This window comes from Phoca vitulina, unplaced genomic scaffold, assembly GCF_004348235.1.
Source record: "Phoca vitulina isolate PV1807 unplaced genomic scaffold, GSC_HSeal_1.0 scaffold45, whole genome shotgun sequence".
Taxonomy (NCBI): Eukaryota; Metazoa; Chordata; class Mammalia; order Carnivora; family Phocidae; genus Phoca; species Phoca vitulina.
In genome coordinates this window covers 12,741,282-12,753,922 of record NW_022589748.1, presented here as the reverse complement: position 1 = coordinate 12,753,922, position 12,641 = coordinate 12,741,282, and the positions used below count along the sequence as shown (strand labels likewise).

Below are 12,641 nucleotides of genomic sequence, written 5' to 3'. Positions count from 1 at the left end.
AAAAAAAAAAATTCAAAAAAAAAAAAAGACAGTTAAAAAAAAAATAACTTTAAAGACTAAAGAATCATGGTAAAAAAGCCATGAATTCTATGTGCATTATTCCCCTAGCGCTGGAGTTCTGTCGTTCTCATTGATCGGTAAACTTGGTCTTGGCTGGCTGTTCTTGCTGATCTTCTGGGGGAGGGGCCTGTTGCCGTGGTTCCCAAATGTCTTTGCTGGAGGCCGAATTGCCCCACCCTTGCCCGGTCCCGGCTAAGTAATCTGCTCGGGTTTGCTCTTGGGAGCTTTTGTTCCCTGCAAGCTTTCCGTACAGCTTTGGAGGCGGAGAGGGAAAATGGCGGCCTCCCAATCTCCGCCCCGGAGGAGCCGAGAACTCGGGGTCCCGCTCCTCAGTGCGCCCCCAGAGAAAAGCCGTCAGTCACTCCCGTCTCCCGGTCTCCGGCCACACTCTGTGCTCACCCGGCCTGTGACCGCGCCTTTCTATCTGGCACCCGACCCCGTGTGGAGTCTCCAAACCCAGCAGATCCCTGTGGTGCGCTCCCGCGCCTCTCCTCCCGGGGGAAGAAGGTGAGTCTCCCCGGATCTGCCGCTTGTTGGGTCCCTGCTGGAGGAGCAGTGGCCCGACTGTGCCCCGGATCATGGTTTATGGCAACCCCGAGCTGAGAGCCCGCGCCTGGGCTCTGTCTCTGCAGCCGGCTTCCCCACTCCGATACCTGGGAGCTCTGCCACACTCAGGCACCCCCAGTCTTCCTGTGACCCCGAGGGTCCTGAGACCACACTGTCCCACGAGGGTTCCACCCCCCGCTTAGCCACCGGAGTGACGTCCCTCAGCGGAGTGGACTTCTAAAAGTTCTGATTTTGTGCTCCGCGGCTCTATCACTTGCCAGAAGCGGCCGACGGAGGCCCCTCCCCCGCTGTCTATCCTCCCGAATATCGCCTCGGTTTCACTTCTCCGCACGTCCTACCTTCCAGAAAGTGGTCGCTTTTCTGTTCAGAGAGTTGTTGCTCTTCTTTTCTTCGATCTCCTGTTGAGTTTGTAGGTGTTCAGAATGGTTTGATCCCTATCCAGCTATATTCCTGAGACCAGAGGAAATCCAGGTCTCCTACTCCTCTGCCATCTTGCTCAGCCCCCTTCCATAATCATCATTTAATTGTGGCACCTGCCCTTTGAAACGCTGAGCCGGAGGAAAGAAAATACAGTAAAACAGCTAACGGAGATTGGTGTGTGAGGACGTGCAGTGGGGCGCTCTTTGAACGTGTATGAATAAAGTATCAGAGAGGGGCGCTCTGGGTGGAAACCCCAGGCAGGGGCAGGTGAAATGTGTTCCCGAATCTCACGGATTCAAAGTCAGGGAGCGTCTTGTCTTAGAACCTCCAGGGCGAGATGGTCCAATAACAAAAGAGAAAAGAGCTGGAGGGACAGCTGTGGATGAAGATGAGGTTATAGGCAGAAAATGGTTTAGATTTTAGAACCATGCTTCCAACCTGTGGGCTTGAGAATTATTACAAAAGACTTCCCTGTCCCTATAGATGCCACACATGGAGTAGAATCTAAATCAATAAAAATCTCATATAAACACACACACACACACACACACATACACACACACACCCGGGGCAATCTGAATTCATTTTAAAGGATTGTCGAATTCATAGTTGCTTTCTCTCCATATGTGTTTTCTAGATCAAACCATTTGAAAAAGTTCACTTCCATCCCATGGTGGTCTCATCGATGTCAAAGACGGGTGGTGGCACTGGGAAAGTCAGACAACAGGGAGAAATGGAAGTGATTCCTACAACTTGCATAAAATGAGGCATGGCCCCCCAAAGTGGCCATGTTCTGTCCAGGACTGCGGCTTCCCAAATGCTTGGGCACCTCAGGGTGGCAAAGAGAAAGAGTTCTAGTAATTTACTGGAATATATGCCCAACCAACCTGTTGGTGCTCTAAGAGTGGGTTGTATCAACGCCTACTTGAGAGGTGGGTTTCTGTGGCTCAGAGTCATCATTTACATAGGGGTGCCTCTATTAGGCAAACTACGGTATTCCTACAGATTCAGAATTGGGGCAGGGCCATTGTCCTACCCTCGCTCAACAAATAAATTTGTTCGCACCTACTATGGGCTACATTACACTGGCAGCAAGAACGGCTAGGTACCCGTGCTCTCTACCAGGACGCCTGATACATTTTCTTGTGAATGAATAGGAGATGTTATCCCCATTCAACCAAGATGGAACGGGGGTTCAAAGGCATGCAGTGGGTTTGCTCAGATGGTTTAGAGATGGAACCCTGAAGTTAAATGCTCGGTCACACACACACCTTTGTCAGGATGACCGTGCACTTAGCAAAGCTTCTGAAGGAGGCGATGGGGGAGGGCTGGGATTCAGTTGACCCTTGGCCAGTGATTCCCAACCCGAAACTCATGCATGTCTATGGATTCTCAGAAACAAGGACTGACCTCTTAAACTATTCTTACTATTTCACAAAAATGCACGCTTCTTCAGGGCAAGATCTTGCTCTTGGTTTTATCTCCCGATTCTAGCACAGCGCCTAGCAACACATGAATGGGTACTTTTCTTTTGCTTTTTGGCTAAAATTTGTTTCAGCATAGTGATCTTGGCTTTCTCTGGTGAAGAAACACTAATTGTATATAGCTCTGATATAGACAATAATAAACGTATAATTATTTGGATAAGTGGTTCCAAAACTCAGATCCAGTGAAGGGAAACATGTATAGGATAGGAGATCAATATGGAAATCCGAGGGAAGGCATTCAACCCTCCGTGATAGACTGGCATTTCTCCACCCTCTAGAGGCAGTTGGGCATGCCTAGAACACCTAGTCTTCTTCTGAGCTCCAGAGAAGGTTCTGTGAGTCCTCAGTCTGCCTGGCACCAGTTTCTCTTTGGGGCCTGATCCAAGAACATGCGTTTCGAGATCTTAATATTCCGACCAGCTCCCGACTATTCAGGGAGTGAAAACACCATTGGGTTGATTAAAAACAAACAAACAAAAAAACCAAAAAACTGTGGAGTCCTCATTGTACTCATTTGGGAGATCGAGAACCACCTCTGAATAGCTGTGTGTCAGCTTACTGTTGAACTGGAACTGGCCCGAAAGAGGTGTTCCTTTTTTCTGTTTTGAATAGTCTTGTATTGTGTCTCTGGCCCCAAAAAGACTTAGTTTATGTGGTGCCATTAACTTCTGATTTTTTGAGATAAGTGCCACCCCATGTGGTTCATGACACTTGGCAGTCCCCAGAAGGGAATAAGGAGCATCTTTTCCCAAGTAATTCTTCTCTCAGAGTGGAATATGTTCTCCTATTCCCTCACTTCCCCTTTCTGGTTGCTGGCATCTATGGATATCCCAGACACTTGCCTTATTCACTTGTGATGATGTCTTCAGAAACGTATCTCCTTAGGACCCTGGGCTGCCTTACAAAAGGTGTCAGAGGTGGCTCTGAATAATGATAAGTAGAGGACTTCTGTTCAGGCTCGTCATGTGGGTTTCAGGTCAAGTTTAATTTGTATTAGAATAAAAACCTTTCTTGAAACCCAAGGGCCAAGGGATGTATGGTGGTGGTGGTTGGGGTGGGGAGTGAAGGTAGCGATGAATTCCCTGCCTTTTTTTCCAGATGAGTCTCCCAGGGCAAAAACCAAACCCAGGATAATTTCTCCGTACGTCACTATAATGCATAAATTATTAATATATCCTCCAGCTCCATCTGCTCTGAGTCCCATAACCCCACTCCCAAGGCCCTCAAGCTTAGCAAATGGCCCTAGTTTTCTGACGTCGGGAATATCAAAGCCATTAGGAGGAAGTTCCTCAGTATTGCTCTCCCTGATCCTACCCATGTCCCACCACATCTTAAGACCTTATTAACTCTTATGCTAGGTTTCTCTCTGGGTAAGAATGCCTACTGGACCCTCGTTTCTCCACTGGAGGTTGATAGTCTGTCCCTGCCTCCAGGCTCTAGCTCCGCTCTGGACCTTCCTCTCCTTGTCACATTGAAGAGTGGTGAGGACCACAGGCTCTGCTGGATTTCAAATCCCAACCCTGCCACAGAGGAGCTGTATGATCTTAGTCAAGACACGAAACTTCTCTGAGCCTCAGTTGGTTCATTGAGAACATGGGGAATAAGGAGTATCTACCCTCTCTGCCTACTTCAGTAGGGCTCACACTCCTACCGCCTCCCTGACAAAGACCAGCCTAAACCTTCTAACCCTAAAATAGCTGTACCTGCCTGGCCCAAACTTTAAAACAACAAAAATGCCTAAGACCTGGGTTTGCTTTTCTTCCCCCACAATGTGGCCATGTGTCATTTAAAACTGGGCTGATTTCCTCATTTTTTTTCTGGTTACTTAAATTCCTTCAAAGCCCAGTTCCTTCTTCTCTTTCTCCTCCTCCTTCCTCACTTCTGCCTTTCTTCTTGTCTTTATTTCTGCCCTCCCTTCTAATCTCCTTCATTCTTTGCTACTTCTCTTCCTCCTCTGTTCCTCTCCTCTGCCCGCACCTTCTCGTCTCCTCCTTCTCCTCCTGTGGTCATGCAGGAATGTAGCTGAGACTCGGTGGGGATTGTTTGGTTTGAAAGGCGACATCTGCCCACAACAGAGATGTCCCATCTGAGCCACAGACCAAACATGGGCTATTCAGACCTTTCCTTCAAAGAACTTACAGTCCATGGAGGGCAGGTACCAGGCATGCATGATTATCAGTATATACCCAACACCTGGTGCATAAGATGCACCAAAAAAACTTGATGGGATTAATGAGAGGATTGATATTAACATAGCCCTTTCATTGTGCAGCTCCAGAAAGAAAAATCCCTGTCCTCAATTCATTCAGCAAGTTAGTTGTTAAGTCTGAGCTCTAACTCAAGATCCCTGCTTTCTTGGCTTCAATTTGGCTGATAGTCATATGGCCCCAGGGCATGCTGCTTTTCTCGGGTCTTTTATATAAGACAGGTAGTTTCCAAATGGTTTGAATATCAGCCTTCAGAGATTTCCAGGATTCCTGAATCTGGGCTTAAAAAGCACGATGGACTTTCCAAGAGAACTGGGCAGGGCATAGTCCTGCCTATGTGTCCTTGGACAGGGTTCAAGGTCACCCCAGCTCTCCAGATCCACGTCTATATAACAGACTCAGTGAATCCTATGGTATTTGTGAGCTTTAGCCAGGAGAACCGTGTGGAACTCCCTTGTTCCAGGCTTGGCAAACAGCAAGAGCTCGATTGACTTTCTAGGTGAGTTCTTTCCTCGATGTGGAGGAAGTGGTCCTACCTCATGCCCTTGCTCTAACCACCATTCTCTTGGTTACAGTTCATCAGGAGGGCTCAGAAGATATTGCTAATTTATGCACCATTTGTTCCACGGGAAAATGCATTTGGGAAAATGTGAGCTGCCCACGTACCTCCAATTCAGGCAAGCCAAAGGCAAGTTCTGCCACTGACCCTTCCAGAGAGAATGGGCACTTTATATCTAACACGGGTGATTGCTTTCTCCCTCGGCGTTCATGATGGTATCCATTTGCTTCAATTGAGGAGGCCCCAGAGAGAGATATCACAAATTGAACGATGTAGCTTGATCTGGCAAGAATTTCTGGGGATTCTGGCCTGAATTTCTGTAACTCCCAGTGGTAGGTCAGTGACAGCCCACCTTTACAACATAACATAATGAGGCTTGTTTTAACATTCAGCTTTGCCACCCACTAGCAGAGTGACCTTGGGCCAGTCCTATGACCTTGCCCAGCCTCTCTAGTTCTGTTAAGCATTGTAAGGCAGCCACAAAGAGCTCAGGCTAGCTATGGTGCAAGACAGACCTGGGATTGAATTTCAACTCCACTTTTGTGACTTTGGGCAAACAAATCCATTTCACTGGGCCTCAGTTTCCAGACCTCTATAATGGGGATAACAGTAGTGTCTTCTTAAGAGAGTTATTTCAACATTCACAGCTAATGTATTGAGAACCTTCTCTGTATAAGGGACTCTTTTCGATATTAACTTACTTCATCTTCATAAAATCCCTCCGAGATGGATTTTATTAGTATGATGCCTGTTTTCCAGATAATGAGACTGAGATACAGATTACCTGGGTTAAGTCATTCGCCCAGGGTCACACAGCTAATAAGTAAGTGGATCCAAACTCGGAAAGTCTGGAGTCTGTGCGCTTAACCAACTAGGCTGGAGAGTCCAGTGTCTTGAAAGTGCTTAGAGAAGTGGGTCCGGCATCAGAATTTGGATCCAGACCACAGCCTAGAGCGAGCACTCTGTGACCAGAGGGTGGTAACCTTTGTTGGCAGCGTCTCCAGAGAGGCCCCTGGAGCGCCGACCCGCACTCACACAGGGCTTGTGCTCTGCCAAGCACCCCCACCCCCCGGAGCCGGAGTGGGGGCTGGTGAGTGCGTTGGCTGGTGGCTCACAAACATTTGGGGCTATGAGAGCAGATGTGTGATCTTGCAGAATGCTTCTCGCTTCAGGCCTGTGTGTTGACGTTGATGTCACAGCTGCTCTGAGCACCCCAGATACTGTTAACGAGCTGTTCCAAGCCCAGGCGCGGTGTTTTCTCCCCATATGGTCCACACTGAAGTGCATGGTCTTTCAGACAAGGATAGCACAGAACTCACTCACGCCGAACCTCTGTGCGTGGAAAATCTACTTAGAGGGGCCATGCCCTCCAAGCTGTGCCCCAGTTCTGCTTGCGTCCAGGGATCAGGCTTTCAGCCGTATGCCATTCCTGGGTTCATCCAACAACCCCAGAGAGTGAGGGGGTGGCCACCATATGTGGCGGGCACTGGGTTAGATCCAAGGGATACATAGGTGAATAGAACATTGCCCGTGGCTTCAAGGGACTGAGACTAGCCAGGAAGGGCTGGGGAACAAATCCTATTATGACAGTATTCTAAGCTCTATGATTCAGGTAGTTAGCAAGGACTGCCAGAGTGAAAAGGAATTCGTGAATGAATGAATATAACTGGTGCAGAATCCGTTCCGGGAAGGGGGAATGGCTACTTCATAGAGGCTGAGCAGCTCCTGTGGATCTTCTTACTGACAACAAATCCTGGGTAGCTCATACCACACGGCTCTTTCTTGGTTCAATGAGATGGTTTCACCACGTGTGCCCCAATGCCGGACCTCTCCCTCAGTGACATGTTTTATTTAATTCATCTATAACACGATCAAAGACATTTAGACTCCTCTGCTCCCCTCTGCCTTTCCTGGCACCCCTCCTCTCGTTCCCTTTTGCACTGAGCACGGAGCTGGGCACACACTGGCTTGGAGGTGGGGTGTCCTTTCATCCCAGATGCTTCAGATAAAGACTTGAGATCCCTACACGTCTTGACAGATCGCAGCAGTTAGCCAAAGTGAAGGAGATGAATTTGAAAGGGGCCCATCGTAAAAACAAACAAACGCCGAGGTCTGAGAAGTGAATGGCAGAGAACAAAAGAGAAGAAAAGAGGGGAGGGGGAGGGGGGATTGGTTAGCCTGGTGATGGGGATTAAGGAGGGCACGTACTGCATGGAGCACTGGGTGTTACACGAAAACAATGGATCGTGGATCACCACATCAAAAACTAATGATGTATTGTATGGTGAGTAACATAACATAATAAAATTTTTAAAAAAAGAAAAAAAAGAAAAATCTAGCAGCTACTCTTGCACTAAAGAAAAAAAAAAGGCCACGAAATAAACAAGCAACAGTATATGTAAGGGATTAAAAATCTGGGTAGGGCCATGTAAAAATATTTGTCTTCAGGTATTTTTTTTTACATCAGTCTTTATTTAATATTTTCATAATGCAACATGAGTTTCATACTAAGAGAATATATCTCTCCAGTTGAAATAAAAATAGGACATCGGCATGTTCCTTGAACTCAGGCTGAATTCATCCATCACCAGCCTCCAGGTCAGGAAGTGTGGTTGGTGATATGGGCTTGAATGAGAATAGCCTTTATCCCTAGACCCGTTCCTTCGTTCAGTTGTTCAGCTTTGCCATGTTTGGGTCAAATAGAAGTATTTTTTCCTTGCTTTTCTCTAAGAATTGCTGTGCCGATGGTCTTATAGACCTAGTGTACATTTTAAAGACTCTGGTATTCACCGGGTACTATTCTAAGTGATCTATCTGCATTATCACATTTAATTTTCGTTATAATCCCAGGAGGGAGGCACTCTGCTTAGCCCTATTTTTTTTTGAGATGAGAAACTTGGGGTTCAGTGTGGATTAAGGACGCTTCCTAGAGGTCCTCCGAACTTCAGAGTAAATTCAGGTTTTATCGATTTCCCAGGGGTGAGGGTAGTCAGAAATTCTTCAATCCTGCACATCTGACTCCCAAAGGCTCTGCGTTCCTGAGCCCTGCACCTCCGAAGGAGACAGTTAAATCTGGTGAGAGCCCAACAGGCACATAAAGGTGTTCAAACCACTTTGGAGAATACGTTAGTCCAAGACAAGCACGACTGTGGCTGGGGCTATGGCTTTGATCTGAAGACTTCTGGCTGTCCAGCCATTACGCGCTGACAACATCTGATTCTATGTGAAGCTCTCTACTGGGCAAATTCCTCTTGCCTAATAAAAGTGCTTGCCAAGAAAGCTTAAAACCCAGTAGCAATTAATTATTGACAGAGCATGTGAATTAGAGATAAAAGAAAAGTCGTTCTTTCTCCACACACGCGATAGTAAATAAATTTAATTATAGTAGGGGAAGCTAAGGGATCTTCGTCTGTATTAAGTTTTATTAGCTGAGACATTTAAAAGCATGTCATCACAAAAAAGAGGTCTTGTGTAATCCTAAATGTACCACTTTGGTGCAGGGCTCAGAAGTGAATAGATTTAATGGAACACATGGTGGCCGATGGCCTGCTGTACCGACGGGTATAACAGGTTTATTGTCGGTTAACTTTGGTCTACATATGCCTACAGCAAATTGACTGTGTAATAGGATCCTGAGCCTCTTTTATCATCGATAGGCCTGCCACATTGGAACTGGGGGACAAATAGCATCAAAACCCCTTTAATGTCTTGAAGCTCCCAAATGGGACGGGGCCATTCCGAAGGTGAACACAGATGGAGGGGTGGGTGTGGAGATGCATCCTAGGGAAGGAAACCGAGAGACATGGTGTGGGATCTACCACTGGCTCACTGGGCAAGCTGGGGAGCAATGTAAAGAAGAATTCCATTTCTACAATCAGACCCATGCTGGATGCCTTCACGTTGTATGTCATTTTATTCTGAACTTGAACTTGAGGTGAGCTCTAGGGTTTTACAGAAGAGAATAAGGGGACGTGATTGAACTGGTTCAGGTCACAAAGCCTATCTGGTTCCCTGTCTCTAGGTTTCATTTCTGCATTTGCACAATGGTGCCTTTGGACCAGGTCAAGGCTCAGCATACGTTTTCCTAAAGGGCCAGTGAGTAAATATGCTTGGCTCTGTCTTAAAGTCCCTGTTGCAAATACTCAGCTCTGCTGCTGTAGCACGAAAGCAACCAAGGGCAGTACATCAAGGAAGGAGTGTGGCTGTGTTCCAGGGAAAGTTTATTTATGGGCATTGAAATTTGAATTTCATATAATTTTCATGCATCGCAAAATGTTATTATTATTATGTTGGGTTTTTTCCCAACCGTTTAGAGATTAAAAATCAGTCTTAGCTGCGAGCCATACAAAAAAAAAAAAAAAAATGAGAGGCAGGGAGTAGTTGGCCAACCCCTAGTCTAGATAATCTTTGAGTTCTTGGGGTGCTCAAACATTTTCCAAAAGCCGCTACGACAATAGTAATTTCCTTGATTTATTAAGCTCTTGCACGTGCCAGATTCTGTGCTAAATGCTTTACAAGTGTTATCTCCCTTAATCCTTCTACTACAGTGCGAAGTAAGTGCTGTCATTACCTCTGTTTCAGAGATTACACAAAACTAATACATAGAGAAATTAAGAGTATATCTCCGTTGAATGTAACTGGTAAGAGATAGGGCTGCAATTGAAACCCAGGTGTATGAGGTTCCCAAGAATGAAGGCAGAAGCCTTATGCTGCCTGTCCTGATAATACCATAATCAGAGCCATAGTGGGACATAGAGTTAAAAAGAATCCTTAGGATTTATCAATGAATTTTATTTTGTAGCTCCCCATGAGGCTCTTTATGTCACACGTTTTGTGCGAACAGTTAAAACGGTTCTGGATGGGAATGACCACTCTCTTTCCTTTCCCTCCCTCTTCCAGAAATGTGATGCCCAAGACTCTGGACGGGCAGGTAACCATGGAGAAGACACCGAGTTACTTCGTGACAAACGAGGCTCCCAAGCGCATCCATGCCATGGCCAAGGACATCAAACTGATCGTGGTGGTGAGGAACCCCGTGACCAGGGCCATCTCTGACTATACCCAGACGCTGTCAAAGAAACCCGAGATCCCCACCTTCGAGGTGCTGGCCTTCAAAAACCGGACCCTAGGGCTGATCGACGCCTCCTGGAGTGCCATTCGAATAGGGATCTATGCTCTGCACCTGGAAAACTGGCTCCAGTATTTCCCCCTCTCCCAAATCCTCTTTGTCAGTGGTGAGCGACTCATAGTGGACCCTGCCGGGGAAATGGCCAAAGTACAGGATTTTCTAGGCCTCAAGCGTGTCGTGACTGAAAAACATTTCTATTTCAACAAAACCAAGGGGTTCCCTTGTCTAAAGAAGCCAGAAGACAGCAGTGCCCCAAGATGCTTAGGCAAGAGCAAAGGTCGGACTCATCCCCGCATCGACCCCGATGTGATCCACAGACTGCAGAAATTCTACAAGCCCTTCAACATGATGTTTTACCAAATGACTGGTCAAGATTTCCAGTGGGAACGGGAAGAGGGTGACAAATGAGGTTAGAGAAGCAGAGGGAAGGCTAGTGAATAGCTAAGGAGGCTCCTTACCTGAGTCCTGAAATCCCCCCCACTGGGGTCTGTGGCCTCAGCCTCGCTGGAGTGCCAAGTAGACCCCCTCCTTTGTCTAGCTGGGATTGCTTCCAGCACTGTAGGCTTAGGCAAAGGGATGGATCCCATGGCATCCTCATGGAGGCATTGGGTTTGCCGGGGCAGCAGCATCTGGTTGACCAGATGGCCACCAGGAGCCACTGCTAATTCTTGTCTTCTGCTAATTAATAGAGTCTAAAGACAGGATAAATAGCTGTCAAGGTCAGAGACCGTGCCAGGAATGTTTCTTTAAGTGATTAAAAAAAAAAAAAAAGAGGAAGGAAGGTCTACTTTGGCCACTTTAGAAGCCTGAGTCCTAGCCCTGCATCTGGCACAGCCTTCTGCTGTACAAACCTTTGCTTTGGCATCTCTCCGGAATTCTACTCATGGCTGAGTGCTCCAGGACTCCTAGGGAGCAAGGTCCTTTCTCTGAGGTGTCTCTAGCCTTCTCCTTAAAGGTCTCAATCACAACCCTTTGACATCCCCTCTCCTCACCTTATGAAGGCAGAGGCATGCACGTTCCTCACCAGAAAACAAAAAACAAAACAAAAAAACACAAAAATAAAAGCTGACACCCTTGGAAGCCTTCTTTCCGAGAGCCCTCCAAGGAGGGTCCTGGGCTGTGGTGAAGCTTAGCATAGGCCCTCGTGATAGAATCAGGCCTGCATGGCTGTTCTCGGAGCCATATGATTGCCTTTGAGTTCCGAGCCCTGAGGCTGGTAAAGATAAATGTTATTTCTGGGGGTGAAGAAAGAAGGCCGTATCTTTTGGTGGGAGGTCTCCGTACGTGAAGACCCTTAGCACCACAGTTCTGAGGAATGCTTTCAGGATGGGCTTTGTCCCTTGGGGTCCTTAGATGGGCAAGGACCAGATAGTTGGCATGTCTTCCATTATGAGTAATCCTGAGCAACACAACCAACAGGGGATCAGTCACCATTCTTGTTTGCCCCACCATGTCCTCCTCATGGTCATCTGATGCTTCACTTACTCTCTTCATATATGGCACATTGGGGCAGGGACAGACCCTCCATCTATGGCGGGTCTTCAGATCCAGTCTGCGGATGCGGGGGAGGGCAAGGGCTGTCTGTGGACACCCCTATCAAGGGCTGCTGAACGAAGTGTCCCTTCCCTTTACTCTGATTTGATTAAAAGGCCGCGTTTGACGCCAAGCACTTGTTCACAGATCTCCAAAACCAGGAACTGTTCTAGTAAATTTGGAAATATGTATGAGTGGGGGGAGCTAAGTCTGTTCACCTGTTATTAAACTCATTTCTCCCGCTAAATGAAAATTGTGTTGTTATAAAGCTTAATGCAACCTGATTGATGGGCTTTGATGGTGTGTTTGTATTGGTCACCTCCAACCCCACCCTGACCCTCGAATTCTGGAATGATCCCTCCTCCTCCGGGGTGGCCAGAAAGCCCCAGATTAGAGAATCTTATGGGAGATTCTGTCTTCAGGGCCAGATAATTCTCAAAATAGCACAAAGGAAGTGACTCTGTAAGGAGTGCGGCTTTCTCTCTCTTAACTAACCCTGGCGAGGAATGGACTGATACACTAGACTCAGAAACAACCTTACAAATAATTTTTTGCCGGATAAGAAAGTGGTTTTTGAACCGAAGGCAGCAAATATGCTTTCACCACCAAAGCAAAAGACGATACAGGTAAACACATACAGGCACATACAAACCCATCTCTTTGAAAGAAGAAAATGCATG

General features: G+C 47.0%; 1 protein-coding gene across 1 annotated transcript in view; it reads left to right on the top strand.

Moving 5' to 3' along the window:
* The window catches only part of HS3ST4 (heparan sulfate-glucosamine 3-sulfotransferase 4), a 419,481-nt gene extending 407,236 nt beyond the window's left edge, over positions 1–12,245 (top strand). The window contains exon 2 of the mRNA XM_032430648.1: positions 10,200–12,245. Within this exon, the coding sequence (XP_032286539.1) occupies positions 10,200–10,836 (637 nt within the window). The 3' untranslated portion in view covers positions 10,837–12,245. The remainder of the gene's footprint in view (positions 1–10,199) is intronic.
* The last annotated feature ends 396 nt before the right edge of the window (positions 12,246–12,641 follow it).